Raw genomic sequence first — 18,891 nt, 5'->3', positions numbered from 1 at the left:
GTGCATGCAGCACTTAGGAAGATCTCTCTACTGTCCTAAGAGCCTCGGGTATTTGGGGCACACTGAACCTCATCTTGCAGCAGGAACCTAAAGAATGATTGCTTTGGACCCAGAAGGAACAAAAGCTGAACGGTACAGAGGTAAAACGACTCTCTGGATAAGGAATGAGAGACTATGCTGGCATGAGATAGAAAGCAGTACCATGGGGTGGGAGTGCCAAAGAAGGCCACACAAGTGCAAGAACAAGGCTTACACAAGTTGAGGCTTACAGGTCTCCATTGCCACCTGCCAAATCGCTCAGCCCTGCTCCTCCACCAGGATGACTAATCCTAAGAGCCCACAGCAGTCTCCCCAGTGTGGCTAAGGCATCACAGAGTGATTGGTAACAGCTTTTCCAGTCACACCAGGTACTGCCACTCAGAAGTCAGGCTCTGCAGCATCACTCTCTTAAAAGCCACGATGCATGCATGGGAGTCACCCACGTGAACTTCATGTTCTCAGTCAAGAACATGGACACTTAGTATGAGAGGAGAAAAGGGAACAGGGTGGAGGAGAAGATACTGCTGCTCACCAGGGTCAGCTTGCACTCAGGCTGCCCAGGACAAGGTGTGTGCAGCCAGGAAGGATGAGCTGTACTTACGGATAGTTGACAGTGAAGGTCTCCCCTGTGCTGAGGTTCATGAAGCTGTAGAAGGGGTCTCCAGGCTGTAGGATGGAGCCAACAAAAGGCAGTCCATCTGCATCCAACTTCTCTGTAAGATTAGGATCACCAGGCCTGATGCCAAACACTAAGTTATCTCCTGCCCTGCTAGCTTTCAGGGAAAGGTCAATGCTCTCCATCTTGATAACACTTCCATAGGCAAACCCTCTCTGCCAGGAAGATTTGTTCACAATCTAGAAAGATGAAATAAAGACCCATTAAAGACTTGCTAATAACTCCAGTAAAGAAAACATGTCCATTCCTATCTTGAGACTTACCTTTTGAACACTGCCTTCCTAAACAAAGCCTCCCAGTGAGTCGACACTCCTGAAGACCCAAACCCTCTGTAACCCAAGTATTTTTCAATGCTGGAAGTCCAAGGCCTAGCACAAGGGAACTCCCTCTGCTCTGCTCTCAGTACTTGCAGCATTACCTGTGGTAACAACACCTACCCCTGTCCTTTATCTCCCCTAACAGAATCTGTGGACTAGCAGAAGCAGGGAATTGGCTCTTCTCAGCCAGGTACCACCTTTCTTCCCAGTCTTCCACACAGGGCAATAGAATATTAGGAAGAAATTCTTTCCAGTGAAGGTGGTGAGACACTGCAACAGGTTTCCCAGGAAGCTGTGGATGCCCCCTCCCTGGAGGTGTTCCAAGGCCAGGCTGGACAAAGCCTTGAGCAACCTGGTCTGACAGAAGGTGTCCCTGCCCATGTCAGGGGGGTGGAACTAGATGATCTTTAAGGTCCCTCCCAACCCAAGCCATTCTATGATTCCTGCTTTTGGTGGCTTACCATTGCATCTTCCATGTCATAGCCGCTGTAGGATATGACAGCCACAATTGAATTGGTGCCAATTGGATAGCTGTCCATACCATAATAGTCATACATGCTGGGCCGCACCAGAGGGCTCTGGGGGGTGTGGAGGTGGTAGAGTTTGTTATCTGAGCGGTCCTTGTAGTTATAAACTGGAAACCCCATGGTTTGCTTTCCTATTAAGAAAGAATTGGATGTGTTCAGGATTAAGTTCATCTGTGGTTCTTCCTCCATACAGAGAAAGGTGGAAATGTAACCTAGCAGAGATTCTCAGTCTTAAAACCTTCCAAATGTAAGAGCTGCCCGAAGCTGAGCTGTAAAAGTTTCTATGAATGATAACACTCAGTTGCTTTCCTGCTATTTCATAATGGCCCAGGCTGCCCAGGGAAGTGGGGGACTCATTATCCCCAGAGGTGTTTAAAAGACACCTGGAGGAAATGCTTAGGGACATGATCTAAGAGTTGTGTACAGGGATGTGCTAGGTTATGGTTGGACTTGATGGTCTTAAGTCTTTTCTAGCCAGGTGATCCTATAAAGGAGCATTTGTAATCTTGTGTCTGTCTTGCAGTTTTGAAACCTCCCATAATGGTCAGTGTGGTGGCTTTTTGATTTGCTTGGCTGTGGAGAGGGTCCAGAGAATCACAGAATCATTTTGGTTGGAGAAGACCTTTAAGACCAATTCCAACCATTCTCTAACTCTGCCAAGGCTGGTGCTAAACCATGGCCCTCAGTACCTCATCTCTGCCTCTTTGAAATACTGCCACAGATGGGGATTCAGCCACACCCCCAGGGAGCCTGTTTCAGTGTCTGGGAACCCTTTCAGGACAGAAGTTTCTTCTGATATCCACCCTAAACCTCCCCTGGTGCAGCTTAAGGCCATTTCTCTCTAGTAACAAGTGATAGGATGAGAGGAAGAAACCAACCCCCAGCTCACTCCAACCTCCTTTCAGGGAGGTGTAGAGAGCAATCAGCCTCCTCTTTTCCAGACTAAATAATCCCACTTCCCTCAGCTGCCCCTCACAAAGCCTCTTCTTCAGACCCTTCACACCAGCCTCACTGCCCTTCTCTGGACATGTTCCAGCACCTCAATGTCTCTCCTAATGAGGCCCCCAAAGCTAACCCCAGTCTTCACCGTGTGGCCTTACCAGCTGTGTTTGCTTCAGCAATGTTGGGTGTTGGGATTTTCAGTTTGTTGGTTTTTTTTGTGTGTGGCTTTGTTGTTGATGTTCTTAGTTTGGAGTTTTGGGGGGGGGGTTGTGTTTTGCTTTGTTTGTGTGGGGTTTTTGTTTTGTTGGTTGGTTTTATTTCCTCTCTCTCCAAGCTTCCCACAAGGAGGCAAATTCTACACGTTTCCAGGCCACAAAGCATTTTGCTTTTGCATTACAAATACACTGGCAAGGAAGCCAAGCTTTGAACACAGCCATATTGGTGCTTGCAGAAAAATATGATAATGTCCAAATGCTGTAATTTTAAGGACAAGTTTTGATAGTGCTGTCAGAAACTGGCTATGTCTACAGGTACTATCAAAGGAATGTGACATGCTCTCCTGAAGTCCCTGCCCACACACTCTTGGCCTCTTCTAAAAAATAATCAGCTGAGGTGCAAGAAGCTTGAAACCTCACTGCAATCTCCTTCCCCCGCCTTCTTTCAGACAACCAAATAAATCAGTTTCAATCTTTGCCAAATAGCTGTCAGAGGAAACTTCCCACCCTGCTCCCACACTGGTGTATTGTTCTCTTCCAAGGGAGGCATGGCAAGTGTCCTCTCAGCAGCTGCAGCGTCAAGACAGAAGGTGCTCACTGCAAGCAGGTGGCAAGGAAACCTCACAGTAAGAGCTAGAGAGCATCTCTTGTAGCTACCAAGCAGAAGTAGGTTAACCTCTGTTGTTTGTGGGGAGGACTGTTGGCAGTAGAGTTGTCAGACATCAACAACACTGAACAGGTGGCGCAGTGCCCTTCACTTCTATATGATCAACAACATCAAGTGAAGACAAAAACCAGACAAAAACTTAGTACTTAAGGAAGGCAACATGAAACTACCAAGACACTGGAGTCCAGAGAGGGGTAATGAGGCTAGTGGAAGGTCTACAAGTGAGGAGTGGCTGAGAGCATTTGGGCTGTTCCACTTGGAGAAAAGAAGGCTGAAGGGAGAACTTCTCACTCTCTATAATGCCCTGAAAGAAGATAGGAGTAAGGTGGAGGTTGTTCTCTTCTTTCTAGTAACAATAGATAGAAGGAAAGGAAATGACCTCAAGTTGCACCAGGGGAGGTTTGTTAGACATTGGAAGAAGCCTCTTGACTGAAAGGGTTCTCAAAGACTGGAACAGGCTCTCCAGGGAGGTGGATGAATCCCCACCCCAGAGGTATTTTGAAGAGGCAGAGAGGTGATGCTGAGGGGCACAGTTTAGCACTAGCCTTGGTAGTCAGAGAATGGTTGGACTTGATGCCCTTAAAGGCCTTTTCCAACCAAAACAATTCCATGATCCTGTGAGTACAACGACAAAGAACAGCCTGCTGGAAGGCAGCCAGGATGATAAACTTGACTTCATTTACTGTGTCATGAAAAAAATGGCTCTTAATTAACCCCAGCAGTGAAAGAGTAGCCTGGACAAGGCATTTGTGAATGCAGGAAGACACACTGGGATAGATAAGTGAGATCTTCCCCTCTCTCCTCTTTGCCCAGGGACCTGCAGCATCAGGTACTACAGCACTTACCCATCTGGCACTGGTACATGTTCCTTGGACTTTGGTTGTGGTCAGAGAAGGGGATGAGGTTGGCCACCACACTCAGAATGCTGTGAGGGAAGAGCTCCTGGTGAGTGGTTGTTCCAGGCACCACCTCTGACTCCAGTGAGGCCACGTTCATGAAGATCTGCAGGCATCAAATCAGACAGCACTCGTTTGCTCCCTTCTTTTCAAAGGAAAGAAGTTTCCACAAAGCTGCCTCCTGTGTCTTTCTGTCAGCTGTGGCCACTGCCTGCACCTTGGAGTATTAACAGGTAAGAAAAATACCAGACACCTATCAGAGTGCCAGACCAACTGCAAGGAAAGCAAGGCCAGAAAGACAAAACTGCAGTAACGTGTCCTTCCGTTCTGCCGCTGCAGCTGCTGCAAGCCGGCAAGGTGCCAGCAGCCCACGGCCGTTTGGACAACATGAATCACAGAATCAACCAGATTGGAAGAGACCTCCAAGCTCATCCAGGCCAACCTAGCACCCAGCCCTAGCCAGTCAACCAGACCATGGCACCAAGTGCCTCATCCAAACTTTGTTTGAACACCTCCAGGGATGCTGACTCCACCACCTCCCCGGGCAGCCCATGATGATGTAACATCAACCAGAGAGCACAGACACAGAGCAGTCCTTCACCTCGCTGGCTGAGTACTGAGGTTGCCTTTCCAGATCTCAGAAAGATGCCTACGATGCACTGAAGGTGGGAGAACCCTTCTGCCACCTATTGTAGCTCAGCACAAGTTTCCCATGTCACATCCTCAGCCTCTCTCACAAACACTTTCCAAAGCATGGGTTTCGATGCTGAGTATCTGCCAGAGGCAGCAGTGAAGAAATGCACAACCCCTACCTGCTCCAGAGAACCAATCCACTCGTTCCTTCCGTACAGCAGGTTCCGGACGGGCCGCACCAGCCGGCACGGGGTACTGAAAATGAACAACCCAGGATACAGGCTGGGTTTGCCTGTCATTGGGATGAGGACCACTTCTGCCCGTGCAGGAAATCTCTTCTCTTGTGTAATCTGTTTGCACAAAGAAATACCCAGAATCACAGAAGGGCAGGGGTTGGAAGGCACCTCTGGAGCTCACTGAGTCCAGCACACTTGCTGAGGCAGGTTTCAGCTGGAAAAGGGCACAAAGGAACATGTCCAGGTAGGCTTTGAGTGTCTCCAGAGATGGAGAATTCACCACCTCTCTAGGTAGCCTGCTCCAGTGTTCTGCCACTCTTAAAGAAGCTCCTCTTCATGTTTAGATGGAACTTCTTATGTTTGAATTTGTGCCTGTGACCCTTTGTCCTGTCACTGAAAAAAGCCTGGTCCCATCCTCCTGACACCCTCCCTTTCAGTATTTCTAAGCATTAATGAGATCCCCTCTCAGTCTCCTCTTTTCCAGACTAAAAAGATCCAATCCTCTCAGTCTCTCCTCAAAAGGGGGATGTTCCAGTGCCCTCAGCATCTCTGTAGCCCTTTTCTGTACCCTCTCCAGCAAGTCCCTGTCCTTCTTGAATAGGGGAGCCAAGAACTGGACACAGTATTCCAGATGTGGCATCACCAGGGCAGAGAAGAGGGGAAGAAGAACCTCTCTCCACCTGCTGGCCAGAGTCTTCTTGGTGCACCCCAGCATGACATTGGCCTCCTTGGCCACAAGGGCACATTTCTGGTCCATGCTCATTCTGTTGTCCACCAGGATTCCCAAGTCCTCTTCCCCAGAGCTGCTCTCCAGCAGGTCAGCCCCCACCCTGTCCTGCTCCATGGGGCTGTTCTTCCCCAGATGCAGGACTCTACACTTGCCCTTGTTGAATGTCATTGTTTCTCCCTGCCCAGCTCTCCAGCCTGCCCAGGTCATGCTGGACGGCAGTGCAGCCTGACAGGGTGTCAGCCACTCCTCCCAGTTTGATATCATCAGCAAACCTGCTGAGGGTACAGCCTGTCCCTTCATCCAGGTCACTGATGAGCATATCAAATAGGGCTGGACCCAGTACCAACCTCTGGGGGATAACACAAACCAACACTGGTTCAGTTAACCTGCATCCAACAGACTATAAGATGAAAATGCCAACCACAGTTGTAGCTGCTCAGATAAAATGGTGGAGAAAAGCTTAAAAACATACTTCTTAAAAAACTCTTCACCCAGACAAGGCTGGAATATTTCTACCTGATTTTTTTCAAGAACAAAAAAAAGTGAAGACCTGCACCCTCATAGAATCATCAAGGTTGGAAAAGATCTCTAATACCATCAACTCCAACCTCCTATCTGATAACTCCATGACCAAAGGGCAACATCTACTCTTGTTTTTGAACACCTCCAGGGATGGTGACTCCACCACAACTCCATAAACCAACAGAACAAATATATGGATATAAACAAGAAAAGCAGAAAAGTCCACTCTAATGCCACCATGCAGTCAAAGTTAACTTATTGGGTCAGATTAAAAAAGAACAACAATAAAGAAAATGGAAGTTCTATCACAAGTTCCAGAGGTGCCTGTTTTTGACCACTGCATACTGAGGACATTTAACATCATAAAAGAAGCCAACCTTGAAACGCCGAAGAGTTTCTGCAATCTCAGGAGCCAGCTCCTGCTCTACCCAGCCCACCACGGAGCCATCCAACACAACTCTGTAACACTCTGAGTAAGGCTTGCTTGGAGTTGCATCAATGGGGCTGACACCTGTGAGAAGTGGAGTTGGTAGAAAGAGCAGTCAGAGAAGCAAACAAACCACAGAAGTTATTTGTGCAGGAAGCCTCAATCCACACCAAAGACGCTTTCAGAAGCATGAAAAACACCCCTAGAACTACAGGGCAAAGCTGTAGATGACTTCATGGAAAATATCAAACATGCCCAGCACAGGCACTCTCCCCATTTTTCTGACCAGAATAAGGAATTCTGTTAGTGGGGTAATCACAGGTGAGCTGCAGTGCAGTTCAGGTTAGCAGCAGTGTCAGAAAGCCACTGCCTGGTCCTGTTCTTCAGAGCTTGTCTTGTGCAACCACCTGTGCTTAAATGAGTGTCTTCACAGAACCAGTAGGGCTGGAAAAGTCCTTCAAGATCATCAAGTCCAACTCATTCTGCAGCACACAGCTAAGAGATGTTTACACTAAACTTCACATTCACCACAAAGTCTGTATGAGCAATGTGCTACTAGCACAGAGCAGCACAGTCAGTGCAGCTTCAACCTGATTTCACCTTCTCAAGAGCATACAGTGATCAGAGCAGTGTGACCCAAAGGAGCAGGGAAGGGACTGTTCCCCCTGCACTAAGCTCTGGTAGGGCCATACCTTGACTCCTAGGTTCAGTTTTGGGGCTCTCACTGCAAGAAAGACATTGACCTGCTGGAGAACATCCAGAGAAGGGCAATGAAACAAGTGAAGGGTCTGGAGAACAGGTTTGGTGAGGAGCAGCTGAGGAACCTGGGCTTGTTTAGTCTGGAGAAGAGGAGGCTTCTCATTGCTTTCTACAACTCCCTGAAAGGAGGTTGGAGCCAGGTGAATGTTGGCCTCTTCTTCCAAGTAAACACAGCAGAATGAGAAGAACTGGCCTCAAATTGCACCAGGGGAGATTTAGGATGGATATTAGAAGAACCATCTTCACTGACAGGGTTCTCAAAGACTGGAACAGGCTCCCCAGGGAGGAGATTGAATCTCCATCCCTGGAGATGTTTCAGAGATGCGGTGCTGTGGGACATGGTTTAGCCCCAGACTTGGCAGAGTTAGATAATGGTTGAGACTTGACAATCTTAGAGGTCTTTTCCAACTAAAACAGTGCTCTGATTCTGTGATGGCACCTGCAGAATCTTTCCCACACACAAGTTTGCAGGGCAGAAAGACAGAAAAAAGGGAGACTGCTTCATTACATCGCCGAGAGAGCAAAACCTACCTAAGGAACACAGCAGAGGTGGAATGTCTGTCACGGACACCGTCTCGGTCACTATCTCACACAGTGCTGTCATGTGGTTCATCAGCCCGCAGGGCTCTCCGTCTGGGGTGTCCACGGGGCAGAGGAAGCCCCAGGACTCAGGCAGCAGCTTGCGGACCGTTGTAGTCCTCATCTGGGCAAAGGCTGCTCCTCGGTGCACGCAGCGGAAGTGGGAGAGGTAGCGCATGAAGTTCAGCTTGTCTCCCACCACACACAGCCCGCTGCTCTGCAGCATGCCCATGCCTGGGGAACCAAAGGCAGACTCGTCAGGCTGTCAGCCAGCTCTAGTGTGACAAGGCAGCTTGTGCTTTTTCCCCAGCAAGCACTGGAGATGCTTGCACAGGAGCCCAGCAACAGAAGCCACACGCTGTTGCCTGTAGACAACCAAGTGAGGTGCAAGAGGTGATCTTGCTTTTGCTGGGGGTTGAACGTAATCTTCAGAGGTCCCTTCCAACCCCTACTACTCTGCAGTGCTAGTTTGAGCCTAGCTAGAATGTTTTGGTGAGAAGAACTAGATTACAGGCTGTGAAAGGGAAACAAGGCTGATGTCTGCCTCGCTCATTGGCTTGCTGAGATAAGAACAAGAATCCAAATATAGATAAGGCATTCTCCTGGGGAACTGCCTGAGCTGCTTTCTCTCTAGCCTCTCTGTCGTCTCTCTGATTAACCCACTTTGCTTCCTAACCCCCTGGCCAAACCTCTGTTCTTCCTTGGGACTGGGGTAAGGTGGAGGGGTAGGGGGAAGGTGAAAGGTGCTTGGGAGCCCCTCCTGGGGACTCAAGTTTCTGGAGGGCTGTTGTGTTTCTGTATTGCCTTTTAACTGATATATTTCTGTCTATAACTGTATATACTGTAAATCTCTGCTACTATCTTCTGCTAGCTGTAAATATAAGCTTCATTCAATTTCCAGAGCCAGCTGAGTCTAGTCTGGGTGATTTCCAAAGTTGGGGGGGCAGAGAACACTCAACCCATCACATCTGCAATTCTGTGGGTCTATACACTTTAAATACCAAGCCAGCGCTTAAAATCATAGATTTGTTTTGGTTGGAAAATACCTCCAAGGTTATCAAGTCCAAGATTTAGGATTTCTTCACTGAAAGGGTTCTCAAAGACTGGAATAGGCTCCCCAGGGAGGTGGCTGAATTCCCATCCCTAGAGGTGTCTGAAAGATGTTGAGATGTGGTGCTGAGGGCCATGGTCTAGCACCAGCCCTGGTAGACTTAGAGAATGGTTGGACTTGATTTTAAAGATCTTTTGCAACCAAAATGCTTCCATGAACACCCTGTTGGTTGACTCAGTTGGCTGCCCTCAGTGTGGTCCCTCCCAGTGTCTCCAGAAGAAAAATGACCCCTGTCTCCTAGCCTAAGCCAGGACAATACCAGCAGTTGTTTTCAGATAAGAGCTCAGTTCCATATTGCTTCTCACTCTGTGTAGCAGAAAAAAGGGGAGGGAAACCCCAACCCAACCCAGCTTCTTAAGCCTGAAGATGTACCCGTTTTAGATCGCAGGTTCCCAGTTGCAAGGAGATATTCAAATGGCTTGGAGAAGTCTGTTGCCAGGCTGAAAGCCTTCACCAAGCTGTCTTCATTTATTCTGATATCTGCCTTTTCTGTTTTCTTCTCCAAAACAAACTTAACGGATTGCAGCCAGTTCTCAAGCCTCTCCTAGGGTTTAAAAGCAAGAGGTTTACATTTCAAACAGGGCAATAAAGGCTCGGATTAGAAGTTCAGCTCAGTTGCACATGCTACAGAAGTCCTCTGGAATCATCAGCACAGACAGCTGTTAGTGAACTGAGAGTTTTCCAGCCTGATTTCCCATGCACATTTGCTTGTATCAAAATGTTGATGGCATCATGTCACTGCAGATCCTTGGGGAAAACACCCACCCCACAGCGCCGCAATCGCTTCCACCCAGAGCAGTGAGGAGCCTGGCAAATGAGGCACAGGCAGAGAACTTCATAAAGCACAAACCCCAAACCTGACAGTAAAAATAAAGCCACTGATTAGCCTGCTAAGTAAAGTGGTGAGGCAAAACCATATTGCTAAGTTCACATACCAAAACCTGCAGGCCAAGGACATGCAGTTGTTAAATGTTGCTGAGACCACTGCTGAGATCTTGGATACTACAGAAACCCAGGAAAAAGAACCTAAGACACCCAACAACACTTTGAACTCATTACAATCCAGTTTTTACAGCACTACTGTCTCCACAAGAGGACACAGCCTCAAGCTGTGCCAGGGGAAACTTAGGCTCGAGGTGAGGAGAAAGTTCTTCCCTGAGAGAGTCATTGGACACTGGAATGGGCTGCCCGGGGAGGTGGTGGAGTCGCCGTCCCTGGGGCTGTTCAAGGCAGGACTGGACGTGGCACTTGGTGCCATGGTCTGGCCTTGAGCTCTGTGGTAAAGGGTTGGACTTGATCTGTGAGGTCTCTTCCAACCTTGGTGATACTGGGATACCTCGTGCTGAAATCTGGGATTTGCATGCAAATCAAGGGCTGTGAACCCCTGCTGATCTGACAGAGCCAGGCACAAAAGAAACCCCTTCTGCTTCCTGGAGGTAGTTCTGGGTAACTCTGAAGTGCTTCACAGAACTCACTTTTCTTTCTAAACTCACTCTCACTGGAAACATTCAGGTGGCTGAGAGAGTTCAGGAGCATTGTTTTGTTGAGACTAAAGAAAATTTTGGCTAAAAATGACAAAGAAAGGTTGAACAGGAATTAAGTCAGGGTGGTATGGTTACTTGGGTATGGGAACTACAATTCTGCAATGATTTCCATGGGATGGCCAAGCTTCTCAACAGGAATACTTTTCTCCTGGCATTGTGGCCAGCAGGAGCAGGGAAGTGATTATGCCTCTGTACTCAGCACTGGTGAGGCCACACCTCAATCCTGGGCCCCGTTTTGGCCTCCTCACTAGAATAAGGACATTTTGGTGCTGGAGCGTGTCCAGAGAAGGCAACAAAGCTGGTGAAGGGTCTGAAGAACAGGTCTGGTGAGGAGCAGCTGAGGGAACTGGAGTTGTGCATTCTGGAGAAGAGGAGGCTGAGGGGAGACCTCATTGCTTTCTACAGCTCCCTGAAAGGAGGCCGGAGTGAGGTGAGGGTTGGTATCTTCTCTTTAGTATCAAGTAATAGAACAAGAGGAAATGGCCTGAAACTGAGCCAGAGGAGGTTTAGATTGGGTATGAGGAAAAAATGCTTAATGGAAAGAGCAGTCAGGCACTGGAACAGGCTGCCCAGGGAGGTGGTGGAGTCACGGCCCCTGGAGGTGTTCAAGAAACGTGTGGACGTGGCACTGTGGGACATGGTTTAATGGCCATGGTGGTGTTGGGTTGAAGGTTGGATTCAATGACCTTAAAGATGGTTTCCCACTAAACAAATTCAATGATTCTATAAAATAAGGAGGCCAGAAATAAACCAAATTCACAGTATCACAGTATCACAGTATCACCAAGGTTGGAAGAGACCTCACAGATCATCAAGTCCAACCCTTTACCACAGTGCCCAAGGCTAGACCATGGCACCAAGTGCCACATCCAACCTTGCCTTGAACTGCCCCAGGGACGACGACTCCACCACCTCCCGAGGCAGCCCATTCCAGTGCCTAATGACTCTCTCGGGAACAGAACAGGAGAGTGCATTTCTACATCACCAGTAGTAAATTAACTGCCTAAGCCAGAAGCAGCCTATCAGCTTCCTGATCCTGGAAGAAAACTTAAACATGGGAGAGTGATGACAATATTATGAAACATCACTTTTGGCAGCTGGGGGGCAGAGGGAGAGTTATTTTCTCGCCCACGCGGAACAGCAGCAGCACAGGGCAGATCTCTACTGCTCACACCAATCCATACGACACAAGCATGCTGTTTCAAACCCCTCAAACACCACAGAGGTAGGCACTGCTCCATCCTCAGGTTGCCAGCCTGAACGGTGCCACTTCATCTGCTCTGGAAGGCTACAGAATTACACAGAATCATAGAATGGTAGGGGCTGGAAGGGACCTCTGGAGATCACCTGGCCCAAGATCCCTGCCAAGGCACGCTTGCCTTAAAGAGGCTACACAGGAACACACCCAGGTGGGTTCCAAACATCTCCACCACCTGTCTGGGCAGCCTGTTATAGTGCTCTGTCACCTTCCAACTGAAGAAGTTCTCCTCATGTTTAGATGGAACTTCTTCTGTTCAAGTTTGTATCCCAGGCAACCAGCAACAGAACAAGGGGACACAGTCTCAAGTTGTGCCAGGGTAGGTCTAGGCTGGATATTAGGAAGAAGTTCTTCACAGAGAGAGTGATTTCCCATTGGAATGGGCTGCCCAGGGAGGTGGTGGAGGCACCGTCCCTGGGGGTCTTCAAGAAAGGACGGGATGAGGCACTTAGTGCCATGGTCTGGTTGACTGGATAGGGCTGGGTGCTAGGTTGGACTGGATGATCGTGGAGGTCTCTTCCAACCTGGCTGATTCTATGATTCTATGATCCATTGCCCCTTGTCCTGCCATTGAGCACCACTGCAAAAAGCCTGGTCCCATCCTGCTGGCAGCCACTCTGTCAGTATTTCTAAGTACTTAGGACATTCCCCCTCAGTCTACTCTTTTCCAGACTAAAAAGACCCAATTGACTCAGTATTTAATCAAAACATAGATGTTCCTGTCCCCTCAGCATCTCTGTAGCCACTTTTCACAGACTGGAAAAGACCTGCCAGGGCAGGTTCAGGCTGGATGATAGGAGGAAGTTGTTGGCAGAGAGAGTGATTGGCATTGGAATGGGCTGCCCAGGGAGGTGGTGGAGTGGCTGTGCCTGGAGGTGTTCAAGAAAAGCCTGGATGAGGCACATAGCTCTTAGCTAGGGCTGGATGCTAGGTTGGACTGGATGAGCTTGGAGGTCTCTTCCAACCTGCTTGATTCTATGATTCTAAGTCCAGCCTATCACACAACATTAGCTAATCAACTAAACCATGACACCAAGTGCCACATCCAGTCTGGCCTAAACTTGCCCTGGTGCAGCTTGAGACTGTCTTCTCATTCTATTACTGGGTGCCTGGGAGAAGAGACCGACCCCACCTGGCTACAACCTTCCTTCAGGTACTTTTAGAGAGCAGTAAGGAACCCCCTGAGCCTCCTTCTTCAGGCTAAGCAAGCCCAGCTTTGTACCCTCCAGCAAGTACCTGCCCTTTTTAACTGGGGAGTCCAGACTAGACACCAACACTCCAAGCTGTGGCCTCACCAGGGCAGAGTAAAGGGAGAGGAGAATCAAACTCAACCTGCTGGCCACACTCTTCTCACAGGATCACAGTATCATCAGGGTTGGAAGAGACCTCATAGATCATCAAGTCCAACCCTTTACCACAGAGCTCAAGGCCAGACCATGGCACCAAGTGCCACGTCCAGTCCTGCCTCGAACAGCTCCAGGGACGGCGACTCCACCACCTCCCCGGGCAGCCCATTCCAGTGTCCAATGACTCTCTCAGGGAAGAACTTTCTCCTCACCTCCAGCCTAAATCTCCCCTGGCACAGCCTGAGGCTGTGTCCTCTTGTTCTGGTGCTGGCCACCTGAGAGAAGAGAGCAACCTCCTCCTGGCCACAACCTCCTCTCAGGTAGTTGTAGACAGCAAGAAGGTCACCCCTGAGCCTCCTCTTCTCCAGGCTAACCAATCCCAGCTCCCTCAGCCTCTCCTCGTAGGGCTGTGCTCAAGGCCTCTCCCCAGCCTCGTTGCCCTTCTCTGGACATGCTCAAGCATCTCAATGTCCCTCCTAAACTGGGGGGCCCAGAACTGAACACAGGACTCAAGGTGTGGTCTAACCAGTGCAGAGTACAGGGGCAGAACGACCTCCCTGCTCCTGCTGGCCACACCATTCCTGATGCAGGCCAGGATGCCACTGGCTCTCTTGGCCACCTGGGCACACTGCTGGCTCATGTTCAGGCAGGTATCAATCAGTACCCCCAGATCCCTCTCTGTCTGGCTGCTCTCAGCCACTCTGACCCCAGCCTGTATGTCTGCATGGGGTTGTTGTGGCCAAAGTGCAGCACCCTGCACTTGGAGCTATTGAAGCCATCCCCTTGGACTCTGCCCATCTGTCCAGGCGGTCAAGGTCCTGCTGCAAAGCCCTTCTGCCCTCCAACCCAGCCACATCTGCCCCCAGCTTGGTGTCATCTGCAAACTTGCTGATGACTGACTCCATGCCCTCATCCAGATCATCTATGAAGATGTTAAAGAGGATGGGGCCCAGCACTGATCCCTGAGGGACAACACTAGTGACAGCTGCCAGCTGGATGTGGCACTATTCACCACCACTCTCTGGGTCCGGCCCTTCAGCCAGTTCCTAACCCAGCACAGAGTGTTGCCATCCAAGCCATGGGCTGACAGCTTAGCCAGCAGTTTGCTGTGGGGGACAGTGTCAAAGGCCTTGCTGAAGTCCAGACAGAGCACATCCACAGGCCTCCCCACATCCACCAAGCAGTCACCTGATCATAGAAGGAGATCAGGTTGGAGAGGCAGGATCTGCCCTTCCTAAACCCATGCTGGCTGGACCTGAGCCCTTTGCCATCCCTCAGGTGCGCTCTTATCACCCCCAAGCTAACCTGCTCCATCAGTTTCCCTGGCACTGAGGTCAGGCTGACAGGTCTGTAGTTCCCAGGTTCCTCCATCCAACCCTTCTTGTGGATGGGGACCACGTTGGCAGTTTCCAGTCTCCTGGGACCTCTCCAGTGAGCCAGGACTGCTGGAAAATGATGGAGAGCAGCTTGGCCAGCTCAGCTGCCAGCTCTCTCAGCACCCTGGGATGGATCCCATCTGGTCCCATGGACTTGTGGGTGTCCAGGTGGCTCAGCAGGTCCTGAACTAATTCCTCATGGATTTCCAGGGGAACACACTGCTCCCCGACCCCATCCCCCAGTTCAAGAGGCCACTTGCCTCCTCCTCCCTCCTTGCTGTTGAAAACTGAGGTGAAGAAGGCATTCAGGACCTCAGCCTTTTCCTTATCATCAGTTACAGTGTTCCACTCCTGGTCCAGTAAGCAGTGGAGGCTCTTCTTGCCCTTCTTTTTAGCACTGATACATTTATAACAGTGCTTTTTGTTATCTTTCACAGAAGTGGCAGCCTAAGTTCTAGCTGGGCCTTAGCCTCTCTCATTTTTCTCCTGCATAGTCTGGCTACCTCCTTAAACACGTCAGGAGAAGCCTTCCCCTCCTTCCAGAGGTGATACACCCTCTTTTTCTCCCCCAATTCCTTCAGGAGCTGTTTGCTCATCCAGGCTGGTCGCCTTCCCTGCCGGCTCATCTTTGGGCACATGGGAACTGCCAGCTCCTGTGCCTTCAAGAGCTCCTGTTTAAAGTAGGTCCAACCATCCTGGACCCCTTTGTTCCCAAGGACTGCTGCCCAGGGGACTTTGCAATAAGTTTCTTAAGTAAATTGAAGTTTGCCCTCCGAAAGTCCAAGGTGTAGGTTTTGTTGAAGTGCCTCCCTACCTCCCTGCATATTGAAAACTCCACTATCTCGTGATCACTACACCCCAGGCAGCCTCCCACTGTCACATCTCCTACCAGCCCTTCTCTGTTGGACAGCAGCAGGTCAAGCTGAGCTTGACCCCTAGTAGGCTCACTTATCAGCTGGGACATGAAGCTGTCCTCCATGCACTCTAGAAACCTCCTGGACTGCCTCCTCTCTGCTGAATTAAGTTCCCAGCAGATATCTGGCAGGTTAAAGTCACCCATAAGGACAAGATCTGATCTTGAGACAGCCTCCAGCTGTTTGTAAAATATCTCTTCTGCTTCCTCATCCTGGTTGGGTGGTCTGTAACAGACTCCAGCCAGGATGTCAGATTTGTTTGTCCTCCCTCTGATTTTAACCCACAAGTTCTCAACCCCTTCGTCCCTCACCTCAAGCTCAGTGGCAAGGAGTGACTCCCTAATATACAGAGCCACCCCTCCTCCTCTTCTCCCTTGCCTATCTCTCCTGAAGAGGTTATATCCCTCCAGTATAGCACTCCAACCATGCCTGTCATCCCACCAAGTGTCTGCAATGGCAACTATCTCATAGTCACCCTGGTGGAGCAGGACTTGCAGTTCCTCCTGCTTGTTAGCCAAGCTGTGTGCATTGGTGTAGATGCACTTCAGCTGGGCTCTCGATTCCTCAATTGTCCCTGGTTTCCTTCCCACTCTCTCCTTCTCACAGAGAGTAATTGTCTCACCCACCCCCTTCAGTTCTAGTTTAAAGCCTGCCTAATGAGCCCTGCCAACTCCAGTGCCAGGACTCTCCTGCCCCTCCTAGACAACTCGACACACTCCAGAATGCCACTGGCCTTCTTGACCACAAGGGCATACTGATGGCACACAGTCATCCTGCTGTGCGCCAGGACTCCCACCTCCTTTGCCCCAGAGCTTCTGGGAAAGAGCTAGGAAGCTCTTTAGTCCAGGTTTGGCACAGTCTTTTCTTCAGCACATTTGAGTACCTTATGGTATGGCTGCCGCAGCTGCACTGTCTGACTACATAGAATCAGCCAGGTTGGAAGAGACCTCCAAGCTCATCCAGTCCAACCTAGCACCCAGCCCTGTCCAGTCAACCAGACCATGGCACTAAGTGCCTCAGCCAGGCTTTGCTTGAAGAACCTCCAGGGACGGTGACTCCACCACCTCCCTGGGCAGCCCATTCCAGTGCCAATCACTCTCTCTGACAACAACTTCCTCCTAACATCCAGCCTAGACCTCCCCTGCCACAACTTGAGGCTGTGTCCCCTTGTTCTATTGCTGCTTGCCTGGCAGCAGAGCCCAACCCCACCTGGCTACAGCCTCCCTTCACGTAGTTGTAGACAGCAACGAGGTCACCCCTGAGCCTCTTCTTCTCCAGGATAAACAACCCCCAGCTCCCTCAGCCTCTCCTCACAGGGTTTGTGCTCCAGGCCCCTCACCAGCTTCGTTGCCCTTCTCTGGACACCTTCCAGCACCTCAACATCTCTCTTGAATTGAGGAGCCCAGAACTGGACACAGTACTCAAGGTGTGGCCTGACCAGTGTTGAGTACAGGGGAAGAATAACCTCCCTTGTCCTGCTGCCCACACTGCTCCTGATCCAGGCCAGGATGCCATTGGCTCTTTTGGCCACCTGGGCACACTGCTGCTTCATCTTCAGCCTACATCACTTCCTCCACTCTCTTAGCCTTTGTAGCATATTCAGATTCCCCAGTCTCCAGTCTGGCTGTTGCAGTTCTCCTGTCCCCATAGTCATTGTGGGGTCTGGACTGGACAATCATTGCATTCACAGGTTTAAACACCTTAGGGACCTTACCTTTAAGAACATAAGGAAAAGCTGTCCTGGGGTCAGCACTTCTTGATTCATCAGACTGTCTGGATTATCCTCCATGCACTCGCCTTTGGCAAAAGCATACAGCTTCTGGGTCATCATACAGAGCAGGTAAAACTTCTCAGTTCTGTCTGTCAGGTGTATGCAGATGCACTTGCTGGAAGAAGAGGAAGGAGAACAACCAATTGTTGAAGTCCCTCTTACATAATTACAAACCAAAATTTTTGGCTAAGAAGTCTGGTGTCTCCCCATGCTCACCGGAAAGAACTTCTTCCTAAGATCCAGTCTAAACCTCCCCTCTTCCAGCTCTAATCCATTCCCCCTTATCTTATCACCACAAGCCCTTGTGAGAAGTTCCTCCCCAGCTTTCTTGCAGGCCTCCTTCAGGCACTGGAAGGTCACTCTAAGATCTCCCCAGAGCCTTCTCTTCTCCAGGCTGACCATCCCCAACTCTCACAGCCTTTCCCCATAAGGGAGATACTCCAGCACTTGGTTTGTTAGGGATAGACCTGTTTGATTAGATGAAGGTGAACCTTGTTGAAGACTGATTTTATACATGCCCATGGCCTTGCAAGTACTGATTTTGAAGTCAGGATCATCTCTCTACAACTCCCTGAAAGGAGTCTGGAGTGAGGTGGGGGTCAGGCATTGGAACAGGCTGCCCAAAGAGGTGGAGTGATCGTTCGCAGAGATGTTCAAGAAGGGTGTGGACATGGCACTTGGGGACATGCTTGAATAGTCATGGTGTTCTTAGGTTTAAGGTTTGACTCAATGATCTTAAGAGGTCTCTTCCAACCAAAACTTTTCCATAATTCCATGAAGTTTGCATGTTAGAGCAGCTGTGACACCAGTCATACATCCTCCCCCAAACATACATGCACCACACTCCAAATCCGAGCTGGAAACCAGCGGCAAATAACAAAACCTTTCCATTAACACTGTGTCCTCCACAGGAACTCCATATCTCCACTGCTGGTGTTCAGCTCTGTCTGAAGATGAGCCAGCAGTGTGCCCAGGTGACCAAGAGAGCCAATGGCATCCTGGCCTGGATCAGGAGCAGTGTGGCCAGTAGGACAAGGGAGGTTATTCTTCCCCTGTACTCAGCACTGCTCAGGCCACACCTTGAGTGCTGTGTCCAGTTCTGGGCCCCTCAATTCAAGAGAGATGTTGAGGTGCTGGAAGGTGTCCAGAGAAGGGCAACGAAGCTGGTGAGGGGCCTGGAACACAAACCCTGTGAGGAGAGGCTGAGGGAGCTGGGGGTTGTTTATCCTGGAGAAGAGGAGGCTCGGGGGGAGCTCATTGCTGTCTACAACTACCTGCAGGGAGGCTGTAGCCAGGTGGGGTTGGGCTCTTCTGCCAGGCAACCAGCAACAGAACAAGGGGACACAGTCTCAAGCTGTGCCAGGGTAGGTCTAGGCTGGATGTTAGGAGGAAGTTGTTGGCAGAGA

At 50.0% G+C, this 18,891-nt stretch overlaps 1 protein-coding gene across 1 annotated transcript in view; it reads right to left on the bottom strand.

The window, feature by feature from the left end:
• POLR1B (RNA polymerase I subunit B) overlaps positions 1-18,891 on the bottom strand; it is a 37,138-nt gene that overhangs the window by 3,177 nt on the left and 15,070 nt on the right. Inside the window, exons 7-14 of the mRNA XM_064164652.1 lie at positions 17,429-17,600; positions 9,649-9,820; positions 8,118-8,399; positions 6,778-6,911; positions 5,092-5,262; positions 4,229-4,385; positions 1,494-1,690; positions 641-894 (exon numbers count right to left, since the gene is read on the bottom strand). Of these exons, the coding sequence (XP_064020722.1) occupies positions 641-894; positions 1,494-1,690; positions 4,229-4,385; positions 5,092-5,262; positions 6,778-6,911; positions 8,118-8,399; positions 9,649-9,820; positions 17,429-17,600 (1,539 nt within the window). The remainder of the gene's footprint in view (positions 1-640; positions 895-1,493; positions 1,691-4,228; positions 4,386-5,091; positions 5,263-6,777; positions 6,912-8,117; positions 8,400-9,648; positions 9,821-17,428; positions 17,601-18,891) is intronic.

Source organism: Pogoniulus pusillus, chromosome 25 (genome assembly GCF_015220805.1).
Source record: "Pogoniulus pusillus isolate bPogPus1 chromosome 25, bPogPus1.pri, whole genome shotgun sequence".
Lineage (NCBI taxonomy): Eukaryota > Metazoa > Chordata > Aves > Piciformes > Lybiidae > Pogoniulus > Pogoniulus pusillus.
The sequence above is the reverse complement of the archived record's forward strand: the minus strand, read 5'-3'. Positions and strand labels throughout refer to the sequence as shown.